Consider the following 24,739-nt stretch of genomic DNA (forward strand, 5'->3'; position numbering starts at 1 on the left):
ACCAGAATATGGATACGAGGTGGGCTTATTTGTTCTGAGCTTATGTTCCTCCTCGGCCCGGTTTGTGTACAGAGATTAGGTATAGGTTTATGTACCTATTTCTATATACATACACATACACTTGTCCATCTGTAATTCTGTATCCAACTATATGAAAGCCATTAGTTCACACCAACATTTCTATTTCTGTCTGTTATAAGATTTGTTCTAACTTTCTTTCCATATTTGTCCCTTCTTTCTCTGATACTGTTAAATTTAGAGCCCATTATTATTAATATATTTACTTATTTGATTAATTCCCCCTGTAACCACTTTTCCCCATTGCTTCTTTTACCCTTCTTACACAATGAGGTTGCTTTTCTTACCCCTCTAGGGTTCTAGCTTCCTACTTTAGGCCAACTCCCTGTGTGGGTGCTTTCCCACCCCACTCAGACTCCCAACATCCGATACCAAGGTTTTCTCCTGTGGAGATGCCCTCTGGTCACTGTTGTGCCATAACCGTCCGCCCTTAGTGTGAATGCCTGTCTTATGCTTTACCTTGTGACTTTTGGACTGAAATACTCAGAAAGAGGAAAAGGAAAAGAAAGAGATCACTTAATTTTTATTTCTGCTCTGTTTCTGTATCATTTTCTCTCTTCAATTGTGTCTCTTCCTATTTCTTTTCTCATTTTTCACATGACTTAATAAGAAAATCAACAAAGTAAAAATGAAAAATTCTTCTCTTATGAGGAAAAATTTGACTTTGTAGAGTAATGTCCACAAAAGAAACTTTACAGTTACAAAAAACCCCCACAATTATTAATCAGGTCTTATGTAGACCAAAAACATTTTGATGAATCTAATCATTGTGCTAAAATTTAAATAAAAGAAATTGCTACAGATAAAAATAATCTTGGTAATGTAAAAGCGAAAAACAAAGTTTGCATGATGAAGAAATGACATGGTCTTAATAGAGTTTACTGCAGAAATAAGTTCTTAATTCCATTTATTAATTTGGTGTCATTCTATGGAAAATTATCATATACCAAACATTTTTGGGGTCAAAATGTCACTGGGGTTAAACTGTTGTCAGGAACAAAATGTCACTATGACTAAATTAGTGGATCAAAATATCTAAGCCTCTTTATTATTTATTTTTTTTAAGTTTAGAGAGAGAGCATGCACACATAAGTGGGGGAAGGGGGGAAGAAAGAGAGAGAGAAAGAGTGAGAAAGAGAGAGAGTGGGGGAGAGAGAGAGACAGAGAGAGAGACAGAGAGAGATTCTTAAGCAGACATGGAGCTTGATACCACAATCCTGCGATTTTGAGCTGAGCCCAAATCAAGAGTCAGATGCTTAACCGACTGAGCCACCCAGGTCCCCCAAAACATCCAAACCTCTTATATAGAAAATGTAACATGTCTATGCAAGTAAATGACTGTGCTTATTTTGTAAAATGTATCATTGGGGAAATATGTATTTGATATTTGGAGAGAGAAAAGGTAAGAGAGGGAGGGGTGTCACTGGATGACTGACCTGAGGTATACTGCCACTGCATTTGTTTTCAGTATTTTTCCAGATGTCATGGCCTCTGAGCATTTAGTGACTTAAGCTGTGAAGACCTCGATGACATAATTGCTGCTTTTACATCCCTTCTTAGTTCTTTCTCTTCCACTTTTCTCTCCTCTTTCATGATGTCAGAACATCGAGGTCCTGAGGGGATCAATGGTAGGAGGGCTGGATGGGTAGCATCTCTAACGTGACCTAGAGCTGGCAGTGGATATTGGTGCCTGATAGTTACAGTTCGCAGCATATGGCCTGAGGTTGAATTACTGAATCAAAGGGTATGGTCAGGCTCAGAGCCCTTGTTAAATACTGTCAGTTTTCCCTGTGGAGAGACGGAATGAGTTTTTAGTACCACTTGTGGTGTGTTGTATGACAAATGCACATGACAGCAGTATCCTTCCAAAATTAGATTTTATTGTTTTTGTTGTTCTTAGATTTTTATGATCTGGTATTTTAAGGTATTTGGTTACTCTGTATTGTCAGCATTTTCTGTACAGTGACTTTACTAGACAGTATTTTTCCCCTTTTTCCATTGGTTATTTATCAAAGTAAGTGTGAGTACTTAAATATATGTGTGTATATATATATTTATATAAATATAAATTATTTTTAATGCGATGGTCTGCTACATATAATTTCTGGTTCTATAATTTTAGTTTTCAGTGTTGCCATCATCTAATTTTAAAAGTTTTATTTCTTTCAGTTCAACTAACATTCATAAATTACCAGTTTGTGTACCAGTTACTGGAACTCTACTCTGCAGGGCATGGAATTGATTAGGAAGGATTTGTCTAAGGAGCTTACAGTAAAATTGTATGTGTGTGCATGTTTGTGTACTAAATTAATGCATTGATTGTTATGATAGGCTCACAAAGTGGGAAGTGTTGTAGGAACATGGTGGAGCTGCTCTTACCTTAACTTTGGAATTCAGGGAAGAATTCCTGGAAGATATGTTGCTTGAGCTGGGTGCTGTGGAGTAACAAGTGTGGAGTAACAAGTGTGGAGTAAAGATGAGGAGGATTTTGCTTGCTTTGAGAACAGCAGGAACAGAAAAGAGCTTTAGGAAAAGAGCTTTTTCCTCTGGGAAATAATGAGAATGTTATTGGCAATAACAGTGCTGACATACTCTGGATAGAACTGGTGTAGTTGAATCAAGTTTAACACCATAAAGGTTGCTTTGTTCTGTGTATGACCAGATCGAACTGCTGCCTGAAAACAGAGACTTCTAGGGAAATACTTGGGGCGCCTGGGTGGTTCATTCTAAGCGTCTGACTGCAGTTCAGGTCATAATCTCCCAGTTTGTGAGTGTGAGCCCTGCACTGGGCTTGCTCCTGTCAGTGTGGAGCCTGCTTCAGATCTTCTTTCCCCTCTTTCTCTTCTCCTCCCGCGCTTCATTCTCTGTCTCTCCCCAAAATAAATAAACATTAAAAAAATATATAAATAAAAGGAAATTCCCAAGGTATGCCTTGGGTGGCTCATTCAGTTGAGCATCTGACTTCTGATTTCAGCTCAGGTCATGATCCCAGAGTTGTGGGATTGAACCCCTGTCAGGCTTCTCACTAAGCAAAGAGCCTGCTTAAGATATTCTCTCTCTCTTTTTCTGTCTCTTTCTCTCGCCCCCTTTCCTCTACTCCTCTCCCCTGCTCACATACTTTCTCTAAAATAAATTTTTGGTAAAAAAAGGGGAAATGTTCAGGTCAGTCATTCTAGTTGATATGAACAGGAATATTTTATATTATGGGGTAATCCTTCCATTATTTTTTATGAAAAGAAAGAATCTACCTCAAAAATTTGGAATTACATAAAGCTGTGTTTTTGATTTCTAATTAAAGTATTGAAGCAATATTCCTATTGTGAAGAAATGTATCTTATATGTTTTTCAATGAAGTAGCTCTTCTGTAATTAAACATTTCCACAAAGACAAGTCATATTAAACTTATTTAGGCATCTTTCTCTTTTATTTATGACTTTGGTGTGGAAATTCTTGCTGAAATTTGAACTTCATTATGAACTTTTTCTTAATTTTAAAATATGAATTTAATACTAAGTTAACTACTTTTTTATTATCTTAATTTTTTAATTTAGGTGATACAGTAGTATTTCAATATGGAATAGCTACAGTGATAATTGAAGCTAATGATGACCCAAATGGCATTTTTTCTTTGGAACCCATAGACAAAGCAGTAGAAGAAGGAAAGACTAATGCATTTTGGTAAGCATATTTGGGTAAGGTAAATTCAAAATTGGATAAAATAAAACCTTTAAGTATGCACAGATTTGAAATATTATTAATGTTTCAAAATTTTAAAATCGGTTGAGAATTGAATATTTTCAAAAGTGGTAGTCTGAAGTAGTGAAGTATAAGCTTTGTTTATGCTGTTGCTACTTATTTAAAAAAAAAACACTTTAGCTGGTAAACAGAAATTATTGTCCCTACCCTCCTCACCTCAACTTCCATCATCTACCAGGACTGAGCAACTTGAGTTATCCAAGGTTTTCTGCAGTTCTTCTTTCAAATGATATGTGACTACCCTCACCCTGTCCTTTGCTTTTGAAGAACTCTTGCCACATCTCCTCTAAATATTTTTTGATGGAGTTTAGAATTTACCCTTCAGTTTGGATTTTGAAGATTATGACTTTTAAGATGGCTTCTCTTTGTTGTTTAAAGTTGTGCCTCATTCTCTTACCATGACACTAATCATGGTTGCTCAGTAAGGATTAGGTGGCTAGTTTATATTAAAGATGATAAAAAGAAAAAGTCTGTTTCTGAGATAACAGAGAAAGATATCATTAGAGTTAAATTCACTACTTACATATTTTTCATAAAAATTAATTGTCTTTAATTTGTTATGTAGGATTTTGAGGCATCGCGGACACTTTGGCAATGTTTCTGTGGCTTGGCAGCTCTTTGAGAATGATTCTGCTTTGCAGCCTGGACAAGAGTTCTATGAAACATCAGGGATTGTTAACTTTATGGATGGAGAAGAAGCCAAACAAATAATTCTCCATGCTTTTCCAGATAAAATTCCCGAATTCAATGAGTTTTATATTTTAAAGCTTGTAAACATTTCAGGTGCTGTGTTTTTCCATCTTTTTTATTTTACTACTGAAATTTGATGTTTTATACATAAATAGAGCTGTACAGAAAATACAATTAATGAAAAAGTGTATCTTGATTGTCCAACTTTAAATGTCAAAAATACCCTTTTTAATAGAAGCATTATTTTTAACATTCATTTTGTGGTTTTGGCTTGGCTAATAAGTTTAATGGGTGGAGACTTAACATTCATTCTCAAACTTAAATAGATTTTTTCCACACCAAATAGGGTATCTTCAACAAAATATTAATGGAAGTTAGGAAGTACACTTTCATGGTAGCTTAAAGGTTGGTCTTTGTGCCATCGAAACAATTTAGACAATCAATTTTCCCATTGCTTTTGGTTTTAAGCACAGGAATCAAACCTTTCTAGTTAATAGTTCCTTTTCAGGCTTGTTGGGTTATTAATGAAATTATTCTGAACCAAAATACCCCTGAAAATGTAAAAAACATATAGTGACACTATTGTTCATTGATCAATGACTATATTATTTAACCAGAAGATTGTTAGTTGAATTCTTTTTGTCTTCACCCTATACTGGAAAGTAATTCAGATTCTGATTTCTTATTTATTATAAGTAATCTTATTACAGGTGGATTTCCAGGTCCTGGGGGCCAACTAGCAGGAACCAACCTCCAGGTGACAGTAATGATTCCATTCAATGATGATCCCTTTGGAGTTTTCATCTTGGATCCAGAGTGCTTAGAGAGAGAAGTTGCAGAAGATATCCTCTCAGAAGACGATATGTCTTATATTACCAATTTTACCATTTTGAGACAGCAGGGTGTGTTTGGTGATGTACGAATAGGCTGGGAAATACTGTCCAGTGAGTTCACTGATGGTTTGCCACCAATGATAGATTTTTTGCTGGTTGGAATTTTCCCCAGCTCTGTGCATTTACAGCCACACATGCGGCGTCACCACAGCGGAACAGATGCTTTGTACTTCACTGGAGTAGAGGGTGCATTTGGAACTGTTCATCCAAAATACCATCCTAACAAGAACAACTCAATTACGAACTTTACATTTTCAGCATGGGTAATCCCTGATGCCAATACAAATGGATTTGTTATAGCAAAGGATGATGGTAATGGAAGCATCTACTATGGGGTAAAAATTCAAACAAATGAATCCCATGTGACACTTTCTCTTCATTACAAAACTTTGGGTTCCAATGCTACATATATTGCCAAGACAACAGTCATGAAATATTTAGAAGAAAATGTTTGGCTTCATCTTCTAATTATCCTGGATGATGGTATAATTGAATTCTACCTTGATGGAAATGCGATGCCCAGAGGAATCAAGAGTCTGAAAGGAGAAGCCATTATTGATGGTGAGTGTCATTTTTATAACTAGGACACTGAATGTTGAATTTTTAAAAATTTTGATTTCTTAAAAATGCCAACTGGGATTTAAAAAAATCTGCTTGTGTATTGGTTTAATATCTTTAAATAAAGCTATGCCTACCAAAACCATAAGTTCTGTACTGAGTATTGTGGAAATGAATCAGGCAAAGCCTTTGCCCTTGTTGTACCTAAAATAGGCTCTGGGAGAGAGATGTGTATATGCAAACAGATCACCTCAGTGTATTGTAGAAGAAAAAAAATTGTGAAGGCTGAATATTTATCTCTCCATAGGTAGTAGGAGTGATGGGCATGATGATTACAGGTAGAAAAAAGAGCAGACGTTTAGAAACATGAAACACCGTATTGTATTTGGGGAACTGCTGCTTGGTGAATTGCTGGAGGTGAAGGGTGTTGTGTGTAAGGTTAAAGAGGAGTCTAAAGAGAAAAATTACTTTAAAATGCACTGCAGTTATAGGAGTTTATAGTATCAGTAGGTAAATTGGTGAATTGTGTGGAGAGCTTTGAAAGAAATCATCTTTGTGGTCTTCCATTGATTATATACTGTTTCTTTGAGAAATACTGATTATTTACAGTATAATCACCAGTTCCTTCCCAGATTCTCCATCCTAGAATGTGATTATTTTTTAATTAGTAAGAAAGTAGAGCACAGCTTTTATGGTTATAGCTTAATAGAGTATTTTCCTTCTGAACCTCCTGGATTGGCCATGTGGTTGTATTTTTATGCCAGTAGAGAGAAAAGATGCACAAAGGAAACAACATGCACATGCTACCGATGTCAACTCCAAAGATTATGCCCATAGCATTCTGTAGCATAAATCAATCCCCTTTTGATTGTGTGAATATATGCATATATCTGTTACCATTGATTCATTTAGTGATTGCATGGTGGTAGAATGAGAGTGGAAAGGATTGGAGAAAGCAAGAGCCGGTGTTTCTTTTCTCTGTTTAACTTACTAGATTGTTTCTCTAATTTGTAACTTGGAAAAAAAGTCAAAGTATTTGTTTATTTAAAATGTGTTAATGAACTATGATATATGTTATATATTTTAAGATACATAAAAGTATATGTGCCATAGTATACAAATAGACCAAGTTTTAACACTTTAAATTCATTAGTTTTAGCACCCATGTAACCAGACCCCAGATCAAGAAATAGCAATCCAGAAACCCCTGGCCCTTCTCCAGTCACTGACTCACCACCCTGTCTACCTACTATTTCCATTTCTGAGAGCATGAGATTAGCTTCTCCCATTTTAAAATTCTATGTAAATAGAATTGAGCAGTGTGTATACTTGGGTGCTTGGCTTCTTTTGCCTAGTATTGTTAATAGTGTTCATCCATATCTTTGTCTGCTGTAGATATTTCACTTTCATACTATATAATTGGTCCAGAATTGCTGGAGGGGCAATTGTGACAATAATATGCAGGATACTTGTGACTGTCCTAAAACAACTACCTGGGTTCTGCCTTGGCTGATGGTTTTGATAAACAATATTATTTGTGCTTTTTTCCCCAAAGTACTGCCATGCTCTCATCTTATATAAATATCTTAGTTGAGTTATTGGAGAGGGTATAAGTAAAGAAATAACTAGTGAATTTTTGAAAAGGGCTGTTATTGATATATAGTAATATAATTGGGGCTGCATGTTGTTATTACCATGAAAAAGTCTGTAAGAGTTGTATATGATATTGTTCCTGGGGAGGAATACTTTTTTTGTATATCCTTTGCCTTATTGGAGTAAAGAGTTATATTTGGTCTATGAAAACTTTTGTTGGATTCTCACAGCTTTATTTAACTGAAGGTGCATTTCTAAAAGATTAAGCCTTGATGTTCTCAAAGAACAGTAATACAAACATTTAAAAAATTTGACTGGATTTTATCATTCCACTCTTTGATGTGCAAGGAAATTTTAAAATTTTCTGGAAGAAATGTCTGAGTACATATATATATGTACACATATATACATACATATATACATAAATACACATATATGTATACACACATGTACAAAATATCCTTTCGTATAAAATATCTTAAATCCTAGCAATTACGGATTCAGTTTTCATTGTAACAGAAAAGAGCGTTCATTCAATTATATTTGCTTTATGTGTCTTATTTATCTAATAAAACCTCTTAACAAAATTGCTTCAGTTTCTGAATCACACTTTGTAATTTGGTACAAGATAGTAGTGGATATTGTAGTATTTAAACCCATTTCTAATTTCAGGGCCTGGAACGCTAAGGATTGGGGCAGGAATGAATGGCAGTGACAGATTTACAGGTTTGATGCAGGATGTGAGGTCCTATGAGCGGAAACTGACTCTTGAAGAAATTTATGAACTTCATGCAATGCCAGCAAAGAGTGATTTACACCCTGTTTCTGGATATCTGGAGTTCAGACAAGGAGAAACTAACAAATCATTCATTATTTCTGCAAGAGATGATAATGAAGAGGAGGGAGAGGAATTATTTATTCTTAAACTAGTCTCTGTATATGGAGGAGCTCGCATTTCTGAAGAGAATACTACAGCAAGATTAATAATACAAAAAAGTGACAATGCCAATGGCTTGTTTGGTTTCACAGGAAGTTGTATACCAGAGGTATGTAGTGAGGTTGGGGGATTTTGGAGTTAAAAATTCAATGTAGGTAGATTTGTTTGGGGGTGGGCTTTCTTTCACTTGGTAAACGTGCTTAAGTATCTACTCTAAGCCCAGAAGTATGCTAGAGTAAGTGGTTGCAAAAGTAAATTATAAGGTCCTTGCTCTTATAAGTTCAGTTTCAATCAGAAGCTTAATCAGCTGATAGAAGTAATAACAAATTATTAAATGAAACTTTAGCAATTATCTGTAAAATTAATATATTTCACAGAAGGCACAGAATACTCCGTATGTGATTTGCTTTGGCTACTGCATAAGCAAATGAAATAATACATCTTGAAAGCTTCTGTGAATAATAGTAATTGAAATTTTATTAAAATATGATTTTTTGAGTTTTTTTCCCCACATGTGAAATATGTTTGTAAGTAATTACAGCATTCTTTCTTTTTGGGTATAATGCCTTCTTTATCACCTGTCTTGGCCAGCTTAATTCATTAGGCTGTTTTACTGTCCTTATCAGTACTTTCCAGGTTTTCAAAGATCTGTAATCATCTAGATTTCCTGTTCAGTAATGTGAGATCTCATGACAGCACTTCACAGGTGTTGACTGTGACAACAGCAGCTCCATGCCCATGAAAGGATGCCAAGAAACAAGAGTCTTTCCCTTTGCAAGCTGATTCTTGTAGATTTAGAAGGGCATTTTTGTAAATCGAAGCAGTTAAGAAAACCATGAATTAGTGCCAGATGAAAAAAAGTGTCTTGGTCATAGACCTGATTTAGCTCAAATTGGGGAAACTAGCTCTCTGGAATGGTCTTCTTAGCTTTTTGGTTTGGTGATAATCATAAGAGATGTTCAAATAGTGGGCTTCTTTATACCAGAAATACTAGAATATCCCAGACTAAAGAGGATAAATGTCATACAAATCTATACCTTAAAAAGAAATATGTATATCTATAATGATAACACTTAAAATTATTTTAATGTTTATTTTAGAGAGAGAGGGAGAGAGGGAGCATGAGCAGGAAAGGGGCAGAGAGAGAGAGAGAGACAGACAGAATCTGAAACAGGTTCCAGGCTCCAGCCTCTGAGCTATCAACACAGAGCCTGACGTAGGGCTCAAACTTGTGAACTGTGAGATTATGATCTGAGCTGAAGTCAGATTGTTAATTGACTGAGCCACCCTGGCATCCCTGTAACGATAGTACTTTTAAATAGATATTCAATCATTAAATAATTTTACATGTTAAAATTTTTCTTTTTTTTAAAAAAATTTTTATAGTTTTTATTTATTTTTGAGACAGAGAGACAGAGTATGAGCAAGCGGGAGAAGGGCAGAGAGAGAGTGGGAGACACAGAATCTGAAACAGGCTCCAGGCTCTGAGCTGCCTGCACAGAGCCTGATGCGGGGCTCAAATCCATGAACCATGAGATCATGACCTGAGCTGAAGTTGGACACTAACCGACTGAGCCACCCAGGCGCCCCTACATGTTAAATTTTTGATATGCCTTTCTGACAATCCATAATACAGTGGCAACAAATGTTAGTTATTATTTCTCTCCACCCAGTAAGGTTAAGAACTGAGGCTTAGAGGACCTGAAAACATAACCTAAGTTGAATTAAATAAGATAGGATCAAATACCTGGTGCAAAGCTTGGCAGTTACCAACACTAAATAGATATTAGTTTTACTTTTTTTTCTTCTAAGATACAATGGGAAGAACTGGAATCTGAACCTGTCTTGTGATTTCTGACCTTTGTCTTTCCCTCTATATTTTTAATATCATCCTCTCTATTTTAAAAAAGACAGGTGGCTTCTGTCAGACTGTGAGAACCATTAGGGTGCCATGTAAAATCAGCTTCCCTTTTGTGACCTGACACCTGCCTTTGGCTCTGGCTTCTTGGTCAGTATGTTTGTCAGACTCTTTTTTGATAATATGTTTCAGTCAAACTTGCCTGTTTCAATTCCAGTCTCTGGGCACCAGGGCTTTGTAACCTCTGTATTGAGAATACTCCTATTCCAGATCTTCAGAATCAGTCATTCAAGTCTCAGCTCTATAGACATCTTCTCAGTGAAGATTTTCTTTTGAATAACCCCCTCTCCTTTCTTCCAACCAGTTTTTCTCCATCCCTTCGCCTAGTTTTACTTTTTCTATAGCGTTGATTACACTCTTAAATTCCTCTTGTTATAAGTTCATATTTTTATTGGCTAGCCCTTTGTACCACACAGATGAAAGAACTCTTGAGTGTAATAAGGTCTTATTCATTATTGTATCTCCAACACCTAGAATGGAATATAGTAGGTACTTAATACATCTTTGTTGGATTTATGAATGTATTCTAATAATTAAGACATGAAAAGAGTTATAGTTCAAACAACAAACACATTTAGGTTCAGTTAGCTGCACAAACAACCAAACTGGAAAAAAATACATAAATGTTAAAAACCTCCCCCAAATGAGGAATAGTTTTTGAGTGTTTTTCTGGCTTTGTGGGCTATTACAAGAGAGTTTTCAATGCTGGCTTATCTTACAAGTCCCACTGGTAGATTGTGTTGGTGCTGGTTTACCCCCACTTAGTTATGTAGCTTTGCCTGTTCACAGAAATCTCAGAATTTGAACAGGACCAGTCAAGCCTTTGATTGCAGAAGAGGGAACTTCGCTATGTAGGCCGCTATACCTATACTATTAGAAGTTCTGGAAAGAAAAAGAAAACATGATTGGTCATTCTCCAAGCCCAAATGAGAGGGAAATAGAATATATCTGTATTGGAAGGAGTAAAATTTAGACAGTATAGAAATGTGTTGTTGAGTCTAAAAGAACATTGGAATTTGTCAGGAATTTTACAGAATCTGCCTTTCTGAAGTTATTAAGACTCTAAGTGTAGAATAGAACTCTTACTTTCATCTTTATATATTTCTCCTAAGGAGTAACATGAAATATTATTATTATTATCAGCATCAGTAATATTGATTGCTTGCTGAAATCATGATTCAAAGTGCAAAGTAGACCAGTGAGTTATAGTGTATTAGAGTATGATTCTACATTTGCAGCTCAACTCTAAGAAACTACCACTTGTCAAATTGGTATAATGTGGAGGAGGAGTATCCATAACTGTCTGTCAAGGCTATTTAAACCCTTCTCCTTTTCCAGCTACATAGCTGTGTGAGGCTGGATGTTTTGAGTATATTTCAACCAAAATAAGAAGTAGCAACAGAGAAATTGATTGCAAAAGTAGATCTGAGAATCTGTCTTCCAATTAAACTAGACATTAAGAGAGATTAACAAAAATTTAAAAGATGCCCCTCTGTCAGTAATTTTTTTGTTTTGGAAAATACGGTTATTTCACATAAAATATGTTGTTTATGTTAGCAAGTAATGAGTTTATTATTGCTATTTTAAAATGAGTTTCTATATCAGTATTTAAATTCTTTGCGATTTTCACTTGTAAAATGGTAAATTTCAGCAGATTTCACAACATAAGCTAAAAGCTCCTTGGGGTTCTTTAAAGTTTTTATGAGTGTTCAGGAGTTTCTGAAACAAAGTTATGTGAGAACCCTTAGTTTACTCTGTGCTTGGAATTGTCTGCAGGGTTTAAATTTTATGGCTATTTGCTTCATTTTTAGAAATAAAAAACACTGTCACTTCCATAGATTCTTCTCCATTGTGTTATTGTGACATTGAGAAGTTAATTTTTTCTTATCCCTTCAGAAATGCTGAAGCCAATAGAGATCTTTAAAGACTTCTCTTTGAGTTATGTTATGCCTTTACATTTTCATAGATTCATATGAAATAAAATAATATGAAGGTTAAAATGAAAGTATAATCACATCTTAAATAATGAAAATATGTAGAACATGACATAGTCTATACTTGGCATATTGAAAGAGATGATAATTATTTTGTGGCTTGTTACCTCGTAGCTGGGTATACCATCTTGTACTAAATAGCAGGTGCTTAATAAATTATAATTGAAAGAATGAATAAACCTGTATGTAGTCGAGAGCCCTGATGGGGCTGTGCCAACCAGTTCTCTGTGTTCCAGGTGGTATCTATAGTGAACAGATGACTGAGTTTTGTTGGCTCTGTAGCATAGCAACTACAGTCTCATGTTTTCCTCCCGTATTTTGTTAATCTTTCTCTGCACCTTATTTTGGCACTATTTTTGTATGTCCTACAGTCTTATAGATCAGATAATTATAAAGTAATGAGATTACTTTTCATAATGATTCATAGAACTTCCTAATCTCATTATTTCATTTTTATAACTAATACTTTGATTGAATTTTATATTTATAAACTCACAGCCTAAGAATAAATTTAGAGATATTTTGACACAATCTTTGTAAAAATGAGAATATTATTTAACTTGGACTGTGCTTGTTTTTAAGTGCCTGCCATATGTTATGTGAATAGATTCCTTCAGATATAAGTGATATTGATACAGTCTGATATCACAGATCTTCACCCAAGTGTGAAACAAAATAAAAATTAATTGGATGTGTAATTATTATGCATTAGTTTTAATCTTCTACTCCAATACAGAAAGCCAATTTATGGCTCAGTGCATTATTTTTTTTCTGGTAAAATAGGTTTCAAAAACTTTTCTGTTAACCTTTATAATTACTCTTCTGCAGATCTGAAGATCAAGCAGATTTCTGATTCAAAAGAGAAAACCATAGTGGCTACTATTGTTTCTTGTAAAAATCTGAGTGATGTTGGTGTTTGATGATTACTATTTGTTGTAATGCTTCTCATATACTGGCCTAAACATTTGCTTGTATCCTGATTCCAAAGTCAATTAGATGAATATTTTAATAGAAAAACTATTTTAACTGTTTATTCTCCATGTCTTCATTATCTTCTGGTATTAATAAATCCTTCATCTGGTTCAGTATTTCCCAAAGGATTGTGTATGATGACCTTAATCAGAAATATCTAATGTATATTTCTGGACACCATTCCTGATTGAAGACTCCATTTCTGAATAAGAATCTCTGGCAGGGATGAGAATCAAAGGGATGAGAATCAAAAAGCTGACTTTAAAAAATCTTTTAAATGGAAAATTTCATACATACATAAAAATAAGAGAAGACAGAATGATGAACCCCAGTGACCCACCACCTAAACGTCAACATTTATTAGCCTTTGGCCAATTTCATCTCATTGTTGGAGGTTTATAGTTTACTTAATTGAATAAATTATTAATTCAGTACATTTTGTCTGAAATTTTTACATATAGCACATATTTCTACACAGTTGCATTGGATATGGATAGCCTTTGTTTTACTTTTTAAAAAAAAACACCTGAAAATAGTTGCTGATGGATTTTGATTAGGGCTTTAGCAAATGAAAGCATGGTTAAATAGCTTTTCCCTGTGTGATTCCTATAAGTACAAAGCTCTTTTCTTTGTCCTCGGTGCTGCATGGTAATGCTTATTGACTTAGTAAGTAGTTGTAAGGAAACATGTAAGAGTCTATCTTTGGATCTATTTCAGTCTTGTCTTTTGCTAAAAAGGGAAAGTTTGAACATTCACATCTTGGGATTAAGGGCTTATTAATTTAACTCATTCAAAATGTTCATTCTGATTAAAATCTGGGGAAAATGTGTTCCCATTGTGATAGGAATCAAAATGTTTAGGGATTTACTTTTTTCAATATGTGAGCATATATATTTCCTGATAAAATGAGAATGTAGCATTTTTTAAAATCGTGTATGCATCTGTATATTTGTTAAGGAGAAAAAATATAAACATTTTTCAGTACTTATTATATTCTTATAGCTACCTTCTAAGACACTTGTTTAATCACTTGAATCCATTAGACATTATGATATTCATTTTAAGAAGAAATCACGGAGACAGAGTTGTTTGATAAGTGGTAGAGTGAAGAAGCTTAGGACTGTTTGACCTTGAAGCCATATGCTCTTTTCATCACACATTTATGTACCAGTGGCTGTAATGAAAATGCTGATGTAGATGCCTGGGTAGAAGGTGGGAATTGAAATAGATGCTGTTGAGTGCTTGGGTGTCTGTGCTGTTTCCCCTTCTCTCCACCCTCAGGATTGGAGCAACCCCACCTTCAGAGCAGTTAGGTCTTCCATCATGTGATAGATGGGCTCCTAAAAATCACTCTTTATGCTAATTAGCATAAATTAGCACTGTGCTAATCTGGATAAGGAAAACACAGAACTTAAGGGAAAGTTGGGCTAGGAGAACACTTAAAAACTTGGTCAGTGACATGTATAAAGAAAGATAGGGAATTAATAAAAAACAGGTTTATACAATAAAGTGTAATACTTACATACTACAAGAAATAAGGTGTATGTATACCTAGAGAAACACCCTTAAGTTTGCTTGCAGAAGCAAGCAATACATAGTTGCAGGTTGTGTATTCTTGTGAAATGAGAGGAGAGTTATCTGACATCCAAGGGAAAGTTACTGCATTAGATGTTGATAAGTGTGGCTAGCAACACACACATTGCACTGAGGTAGCAGAGAGGTATTTTAGGTGTGTTTGTGTGTTCCCACATGACTTGTTTCATGTCAGTGCAGTTTTCTGTGTTCACCATGTTTGTTGTAGATGAAATCACATAAGCAAATGTGAAATCCACATAACAGGGGTGCCTGGGCTGCTTAGTCGGTTAAGTGTCCGACTTTTGCTTAGGTCACGATCTTGCAGTTCGTGGGTTCGAGCCCCGCATCGGGCTCTGTGCTGTCAGTTAGCTCAGAGCCTGGAGCCTGTTTCAGATTCTATGTCTCCCTCTCTCTCTGACCCTCCCCTGCTCACGCTGTCTCTCTCTCCTAGAAATAAATAAAACACTGGAAAAAAAATAAAAAAAAAGAAATCCATATAACAGATTATGGATTATTCACATTATGCTCTCAGATATGTCAGTTACGTTGGAACAGTTTTATGATTTCAGAACCAGTGTTATAGCGTAACTGACCCTACTTGAACCTTTTCTTTCCATCTATAGTTTCTTCTTTTGTTGTCTCATCCCGTCTTTAGCATTTGCATAATGCTATATTGATGTACCATTTGTATGTGGCCTTAAATACCATTTATATATTGATGCCCCCCCAAATTTATAATGTCAATCCTGGCCTCTCCCCAAAATTCCAGACTCATTTTTCTAGCTGTTTACTTGACACATCTCTTAGATATTTAGTAGACATTTCAAGCTGGATATATTTAAAAGTCAACTCTTTGATCTTTACCCTAAATCCTGTAACTAACTAGTGGAGAGGGACAAAAATCAAGCCTGCTTCACACAAGCCTGATGTGGCTTGATGTATTGGTGCTTGCTGGGCTACCACCACTCGACTCTTCCATTCAGGAGAGACTCTGAAGAATGAGGGCAGGTCAGTGAACAGCCAGCCCACTTAGCTAGTCATCTTATGTGGAGGGAGAAATGGTCTGAAGTTATGAAGTACATGTTTGAGCAATACTAATGACATAGTGGTCTGGCAGGGGCTTAGATTCATCAAGACTAGAGACAAGGCAGTTTGGGGAAGAGTCATGTGAACAGATGGTTGGAAGGGGGCACTAAGTGTAAGGGGACACTTCCCAAAAGGCTCTCAGCAACTGGGAAATTAGGATGAGGCATCCACTGGATGTCAGCCAGACTCTTCACTGCCAGCACAGCACCATTAACACTGTGATGGCAGGAATCGAGGCTATGCATATGCCTGACAACATGAGCTCCCTCTTTCTTTTTTTTTTTTTTTAAGTTTATTTATTTATTTTGACAGAGAGTGTGTGCAAGCGCACACACAGGAGGGAGGAACAGAGAGAGAGGGAGACAATTCCAAGCAGGCTCCATGCTATTAGTGCAGAGCCTGGCGTGGGGCCTGATCCCACTAACTGGGACCTAATCCCACAAACCGTGAGATCGTGACTTGAGCTGAACTGAAGAGTCAGATCTTTAACCAACTGAGCCACCCAGGCACTGCATCATGAGTTCCCTCTTAATAAGACAGATCTAGAAACTGTTGCTGCTGAATGTCCAAATAGCAAGAAGCAAAGACCACAGATAATTGCTTTATAATAAACTCTTTATGGTAGATTGATCCCAATCAAGCTATTTTACTCCAGAGTGAGTAGAAACTCATTATTATTAGAATTAATACTTTAGCTAATGAGTTTATGTTCTTAGTAGATCTTCCAGACCATCATCTGAAAGATGAAAGAATACCTGCTGTGTCCACTGGAAATCATGCCTCAAGGGACTTGTTTTATGTGAAGAAGGTGTAATAATGGGCACACAGTCATAGATTCCCTGCCCTTCTATATACCATATCACCTGAAGCAGCTGGCTAACTACAATAATGGGATGGCCTGTTAAAGACTCAGTTAAGGTGCCATATCAGGGACCACATCTTGCAGGGTGGGGGTGATCTAGTGTGTATCCAGTGGCTGATACCCGTTTGTTGTCCACAGTACCTAAACTACATAGGCTTGGGAGACGAGATAGGAAGTAAGATTGGCTCTACCTCCATCGCTTCCAGTGACCAGTTGCCAGAATTTGTGTTTCTCATTCTCATGCTTTAGGTTTTGCTGGATTAGAAGTTCTGGCTCTGTCTGGGTCAGAGGCTCTGCTGGACAATTTACCCCTAGTTCTGGGCTTCTCATGCCAGGGTACCTGCAGGCAAATAAAAGAATTATAGTATTGTCCCAGAAATGCTTTGTCTTGTTTACTATGAGGCACTAGGCTTGCTGCTACCCTTTGAAATAGGGGTATTGATGGTTGGTGAAACTCAGGATTTCCTGGTTCTTCCAAGCTCATTGATAACTGTTTTGACTATTGCCTTTTTGTGGACACATTTTATATCTGTTCTTTCCCGCCCCGGTATTGGCACCAAAATGACTCTATCTTATGCTGACAGAGGTGCTCATGATTGATATGAAAATCAGAGTGACAACATCTAAATTAGGATTGTATTTTGAGTTCTGTTTCTTTAGTTTTGGTTATTTTTTTCTGTGAATTACATATATACTTGCTAATGTAAAAATAAAATTGAATTTAAAGACTGAGAATTTAAGAGTATGAAAATTTTATTCTAAAAGATCTAACTTCTTCATATAATTTTTAAGCATTATCTTAAGTGCTTAGATAAAAATATTTTCCATCTGAAAAATGCATGCAGATGTCTATATATATGTATATATGACAAAACTATCAAAAAATATTAAGCATAACAGAAATGCCCCCCTTCTGACATTAGTTTCCACATCAGACGTTTTTCAAGGCTCTGGCCACTTGTCACTTTGTGCTGTCCTCAAAAGGACTTCATGAAATCCACTCTATTACTTCTTATGTCCATGCCTAGGACGTTCTCCCTCATGCCATGTTCTGCACTCTACCCCACACTTCTATTCCCCATTTGGTTTGTCTGTGCTCAACTTCCAAAACTTTGAGTTGTCTCCCTTTTTAGATTTATCCAAGACTGTGCTTTTTTTTCTTTTCTTTTCTTTTTTTTTTTTTTATATCTTTTGTACCATAGCATCCAGCACGGTGGCTGGCATACAGGCAGTATCAATGAATGAATGATGTGTACAGTTAACTGATGATAATTGTTATGATTTATGTATTTTGCATTTCTGCATTTTTATAAAATCTGTAAAGGGTGAGACAAAAATGATGGTTTTGAGTATTAGCTATTTCTTAGCAGTCAAAACTATGTCGGAGGAATGTAGAAGCTTCCTTAGAGTGTTAGAAAGTTACAGAATTAAGTTTATGGTAATTATATGAAAACAGTATAATTTTGTCACTGAATTTGAATTGGTATGTTCTTATAAATAATTTATGTTCAATTTCAGATTGCAGAGGAGGGATCCACCATTTCGTGTGTGGTGGAACGAACCAGAGGAGCTCTGGATTATGTGCATGTTTTTTACACCATCTCACAGATCGAATCTGACGGCATTAATTACCTTGTTGATGATTTTGCCAATGCGAGTGGAATCATCACATTCCTTCCTTGGCAGAGATCTGAGGTAAACCCTACCTTCTTTGTTTCCTTGAAAGCCTCCTGGAAAGCTTTTCCTGTTTGTTCTGTAATTTATTTGCAACTTCCTGCTATTTAAGCAATGCGAAGTATTCAGGAAATTGGGTAAATATCATGGTCTAAAATGTTTTTATATTTATTGATGCAAAAGAATAAGGATTTTTAATGATTATAGTATTATCTGTTTTATCTGTTCTTTAATTCTGGTATAATAAATAAAAATGGCATAGCTTGAAGTTTTGTTATTGTGGGTTTTTTTGTTATTACTGATACAGTGAAAAACTACAGAGATCTTAATGGTACTCTGTAATCAGCCAATGAGGAATTCTTGTAAGTATAATCTCACATTATTTTTAAATGTTGACAGAATGAGGTAATTTATCTTGTTTTGAAAGTACAAGTGATCTCCACTTGTATTAAAACTTTCCATGAACCATAGTCTCATTTCTGAATAAGCGCTGCAGAAATAAATGGCACTTCTTGTAAGTGACATCGAGGTGAGACTGTGTCCTCTGTCAGAATTTTTAAAAACATTCTTCTAGTCTACCATGTTAGAATATTCACATCAGTATAATTTTTCATTAAAAATGTAAATAGCTTATATGTCATTAGTGATAAATAGTAAAATAACTTAAGGCTTACAAATACAATCTTTGAGAAAATATGGGATTTAGGAGCTAGTTGGACGGAAAAGATAAAATTGAGGGAAGACTTAAAATATGCTTAGGATTTAAAGAGTTAATACTAAAGAAGAATGATCACCTCTCTATAATTTTAGGGAAGAAGGAAACTAAACAGTTGATAACAGAAGTTCTCCAATAGTAGGCTGCAGATAGTTCCTTAACAAACACTTTGCAGGTCATTAGTAAAGTGAGAAAAATTCAGAAAACTAAATAAGTTTTCATAAGGCTAAAATTATGCAATTTAAAGAACTATATTTTAATCTGATACTGTCTTTTTCATTACTTCTCTGAATTTAAAGTGTTCCTTTTTTAAACCAAGTCATAATGGTAGCATGTGGTCATTTTTTTATGTTTCTGCTTGGAAAACAGGATTGATAACCTACATTTCCCTTGGGAAATTTACCAACTATGAAATGAAAATATAACTGGAAATCATTGTTTTATAAAGTGGATTCATACACATTTTGGAAGAGATTAAGAGTTAATCAGGTTTTTGTCAGGAAAATACTTACATATGCTCTTGTCAAGATATATTTAGAATATTTTCTTCTATCATTTTAAATTTTTTTAGGCAGTAATTGATCTTTAAGGCAAAATAGAACATTGACTGGTGGGGTTGACTTATAACACCATGTCTGCTAGATCTATACCAGCCACTTAGTCTTACGAAGCCAGTGACAGGTTACTGCGATGTACCGATGCTCCATAATTGTGCTTTCTAGCACAAACAGTAGTAAGGTAGCCTTAATTTTGCTGCTGCCTTCCAGCTCTCTGGGGAGTCAGTTAACTAAATATACTTAAATGAAATCTAAAAACCTAACTGCAACGGAGTTAGGTGTGTGTGTATTTTCCCAAAGTACAGGAATGTACATTGGAAATGTATCTTTCAAGATTTTTTTTCATTTGTTTTCAAATTTAATTGTTTCCCATTAAAATGCAAATGGCAGAGACCCTTGTCTTTACTGAGTTCTCAGGTTCTACTCAGTGAATGTGCTTGTGGATTCTTTTTTTTTTTTAAATTTTATTTTTAAATTTTTTTATTTAATTTTTTTTTACAAATGGTTTATTGTCAAGTTGGTTTCCATATAACACCCAGTGCTCATCCCCACAAGTGCCCTCCTCCATGCCCATCTCCCCCTTCCCCCCCCCACACCCATCAGTCCTCAGTTTGTTATCAGCATTCAAGAGTCTCTCATGGTTTGCCTCTCTCCCTTTCCCTCACCATTTCTCCCCATCTTCTCCCCCATGGTCCTCCGTTAAGTTCTTCCTAATCCTCCTATACGTGCAAACATATGATATTTGTCTTTCTCTGCCTGACTTATTTCGCTCAGCATAACGCCCTCAAGGTCCATCCATGTTGCTACACATGGCCAGATTTCATTCTTTCTCTTTGCCATGTAGTATTCCATCATATAGATAAACCACATCTTCTTGATCCATTCATCCATTGATGGACACTTATCTTTCAAGATTTTTTAAATGGTCTGTTAGTTATGAAATCAATTAAGCAACTTATGATGAAGAGTTTAAAATAGAGGTGCCTGGGAGATTCGGTTGACCAACTTTGGCTCAGGTCATGATCTCACGGTTCATGAGCTTGAGGCCTGCATCAGGCTTTCTCCTGTCCGTGTGGAGCCTGCTTTGGATATTCTGTACCACTCTCTCTCTGCCCCTCCCCCACTTTCACTTTCTCTCAAAATAAATAAATGTTAAAAAAATAAAAATAGAATAGAAAATAGCAGAGTGTATAACATATAGTAAATAAAGTAACTGTATGTATTATTTTTGTTTACTGAGTTACCATGTAAAATGAATGATTACTTTGGTATGCCTCAACCCTTTAAAAATATTTGCTGCTTTATTTTGCATGTACATCTTGATGTTTTGGTGTTTTTATTTTTTTAATTTTTTAATGTTTATTCACTTTTGAGAGAGAGAGGGAGACAGAGCATGGGCGGGGGAGGGGCAGAGAGAGAGGGAGACACAGCATCTGAAGCAGGCTACAGGTTCTGAGCTGTCAGCACAGAGCCCAGTGTGGGGCTCGAACCCACGAACCGTGATATCCTGAGCCAAAGTCTGGCACTTAACTGACTGAGCCACCCAGGTGCCCCTTGGTGTCACTTTTTATAGCAACATTTGTTAGCTTGCTTTCTAGGGGCAAGATATCTGAAATCTTCAGACTAAATATTGTTCCTTTTAGTTTTGGAGCAATGACATGATTTGGGTAGTAGGCATCATTTTTGCACTTCCCCTCTGAGTATTTTGGCTGTAACATATGTTAATTTCTTATTTAAAATTTTGATTAAAATGAACATTAAAACCAAATTCAGACCTACTAAATCAAAACTCTTTAGAAAAACTACATTAAAAAAAGTTCTCCAAATGCTTTTAGCCAGTGACTAGTGCTTTGGAGATTGCATTTGGAGTTAGAGTGTGTTGTCAAAATATTGTCACCCTTCTTTCTGGGAGAAACCAGGAAGTCACCTTCATTCCTTTTTGTTCCCCACTTGCTGTGCTAAGTGGGTCATTAGGGTCTTGGTCTTCTGTCTCTAGAACAAATCTCACATCCATCTGTTTTTGTTCATCTCCACTGTCACTGCATTATTCAGATCTCTTTCTTTTTGGTCAGTCACCTCCTATCTTAGTCCCCAGCATCCTTTATTGCCCTTTCCACTCTGTTTACATTCTGCCATGGTACTCAGTCTAAAACAAAATTCTCATTTTGTCAATTTCCTGCTTATGATTCTTCAGTTTATCTCCATTCCCTACGGAATAAAATCTGATTTTTTTTGGCATTTGAAACTTTATTACTGTCATGTTTTCACCATCAAATCTTATGATATTGGTCTTTCTTTCTTTCTTGCCTTTATGTAAGGCCAGTAGAGTGACGCTGGCTACTTTGGCAATCTTAAAGCAAACTCCAGGAATATCACTGACAGCAGGACCTTTGTGACCAAATCCAATAACCAGAACTCCATCATTTTCCTGGAATAGAATCAACAGTTTACATCTGGCGTCAGCAATAATCATTAAAAATACCCGTTCATTATATAAAAAACTGGGAGAAACTATCTTAAGAGCAGAAACTACAATAAACTAAAACACTTAAATCAATAAAATTCAACCATCGTTGATATGTGACTGACTTTTTTTTTTTTTTTTTTGCCATTCTTGACTAGCTGGACACTGACAGGCAGAATTTGGCTGTTTGGCTTTTCCGCCTTTTCCAGCATAACTCCCTTTGCAAGAATAGTGTCTTCAAAAGTATTTGCCTTCAGGGCTCTGCCCAACTGGGCTTTCTTGTACTGTTGATCATGGCACTTCTCATCTTGTCAGTGGCTATAGGGCTTCCTGGCCGTATGAAGAGCACAACACTTGCCTGTCGTGCTGGCGCTGTGGGCCTGAGCAAAAGAGTCAATTTTTCTTTTAATGATAGCATAAACGGTCCCTGTGATCTGAACCCTGATTATCTGTCTAGCCTTATCTCCCTACCAATGGTGGTGGTCTAATTGCAGTTCCCTGTATGCCTTATTCTTTTACACTGGGAGCCTTTACAAGTGCTGTTTCTTTTACTTGGAATGTCTTTCTCATTATTGTTTACAACCACAACTAATACATTAAGACTTGCTTAAAACATGTTTGTTGTAAACTATTTAGTAGGTAAAGTTTTTTTTTAATGTTTACTTTGTGCATAACTCTATTATAACATTGTGCATTGCTTTTGATCAATTAATATCTTTTAACATTTTAAATATACACAATATATTTATTTAAATACTCTAGTAACTATATTTTGTGTTTCAAATCCGGACAACTAACCTACCAACTAGCATTTTACATTGAGTTTTAGATGTTTTCTTTGTACATCTCTCTCCTACAATAGTCTGTGAGCCTCTTTGGGATTGGGGTGATTTCTAATCTTGGCACGTTGTAGGTGTCACAACATGCTTATTGAGTTAATAATAGAAGGGGGATTGTTTTGTCACTTCAGATTTTGACTTAACTTTTGTGGGGCTTGGCTGAGTTATTGCTACTTTTTTGGAAAGATTGGATTTTCAAGGTCCATTTTGAAACTGTTTTTTAAAATGCTACTACTAAGCATGTCAGGCAATCCTTAGGCTGGAACTAGACACGTGTATGTTGCCCTTTTCTACTGCCCCCTGCACATCCCGTCAGATAACATGCAGTTCCTTACTTACAAACTTTGTACCCTGAGGTTGGTCTACCCATCTTTGGTACAAGCAATATATGATATTACATTGATGCATCAATGTGTCATATGTGGTATGATATTAATCCATCAATATGGTATTTTTGTTTTATTTATTTACTTTTTATTTGAGTGAATGTGAGCAGGGAAGAGGGGCAGAAGGAGAAAGAGAATCCCAAGCAGGCTCCATGCTCAGTGCAGAGCCCGATGTGGGGCCTGATCCCATGACTCTGGGATCACAACCTGAGCCGAAATCAAGAGTCGGTCACTCAACTGTCTAAGCCACCAAGGTGCCCCTCAGTATGATATTTTTAGACAGAAAATGTTAGTACTCAGCACCCATTATTGTTTAAAGAATTAATTTCTCTGGTCTTTCTCTCTCTGTCTGTGTTTTAATGCTTCAGAAATGGATCACATTAGGTGCTCTCAGTGTAGAACCTGCTTGGGATTCTCTGTCTCCCTCTCTCTGCCCCTCCTCATCCCTCTGCCCCTTCCCTGGTCACCTGTGCATGCATGCAACACTCTCTCCCTCTCTCAAAACTAAATAAACATTAAAAAAAGGAAATGGATCATGTTAAGTAGTAACTTCGATACTTAATTGGCTATTTTATTTTCCTCTGGTAAGTGGTAAGTAATTTCTGTATGCCTCGTTGCTTCATGCCTCTGGATTTTTATATTTATAGGTCCTGAATATATATGTTCTGGATGATGATATTCCTGAGCTTAATGAGTATTTCCGTGTGACGCTGGTTTCTGCGATTCCTGGAGATGGGAAGCTGGGATCGACCCCCACCAGTGGAGCCAGCATAGACCCTGAAAAAGAAACAACAGATATCACCATCAAAGCTAGTGATCATCCATATGGTAACCAAGCCCTTCTGCAAGAGTAATCCTCTCTGGGTATACTTGGTCTAGTTCAGAACTTCTGAAAGGATGTTTTACAAATGGTTGAAATCGAACTTCTTTGGGTCCTCTAACTCCTGGGCTCTTGAAATTCTAAGCTTCCATTTTGAATGACATTGTTTATAAAAGAGAATATAAAGATCAGTTTCTGAAGTTTACAAATATATTTTGAAAAGTATATAAGGGATTATTTAAAACAAAAAAGTACTTTTATTCACGGCTTTCAAAAACTTTTTTTTTAAATTTTTACTGTTTTTTATTTATTTCTAGGAGAGAGAGAGACAGTGTGAGCAAGGGAGGGTCAGAGAGAGAGGGAGTGACAGAC

General features: G+C 36.0%; 1 protein-coding gene and 1 pseudogene across 1 annotated transcript in view; one reads left to right on the forward strand and one right to left on the reverse strand.

The window, feature by feature from the left end:
- ADGRV1 (adhesion G protein-coupled receptor V1) overlaps positions 1–24,739 on the forward strand; it is a 506,890-nt gene that overhangs the window by 39,970 nt on the left and 442,181 nt on the right. Inside the window, exons 18-23 of the mRNA XM_077770967.1 lie at positions 3,630–3,756; positions 4,400–4,617; positions 5,235–5,978; positions 8,241–8,614; positions 18,431–18,607; positions 24,195–24,375. Of these exons, the coding sequence (XP_077627093.1) occupies positions 3,630–3,756; positions 4,400–4,617; positions 5,235–5,978; positions 8,241–8,614; positions 18,431–18,607; positions 24,195–24,375 (1,821 nt within the window). The remainder of the gene's footprint in view (positions 1–3,629; positions 3,757–4,399; positions 4,618–5,234; positions 5,979–8,240; positions 8,615–18,430; positions 18,608–24,194; positions 24,376–24,739) is intronic.
- On the reverse strand, positions 22,005–23,531 carry LOC144237326 (small ribosomal subunit protein uS12 pseudogene; annotated as a pseudogene).

The sequence above is a fragment of the Crocuta crocuta genome, unplaced genomic scaffold, assembly GCF_008692635.1.
Source record: "Crocuta crocuta isolate KB4526 unplaced genomic scaffold, BGI_CrCroc_1.0 scaffold196, whole genome shotgun sequence".
NCBI lineage: Eukaryota > Metazoa > Chordata > Mammalia > Carnivora > Hyaenidae > Crocuta > Crocuta crocuta.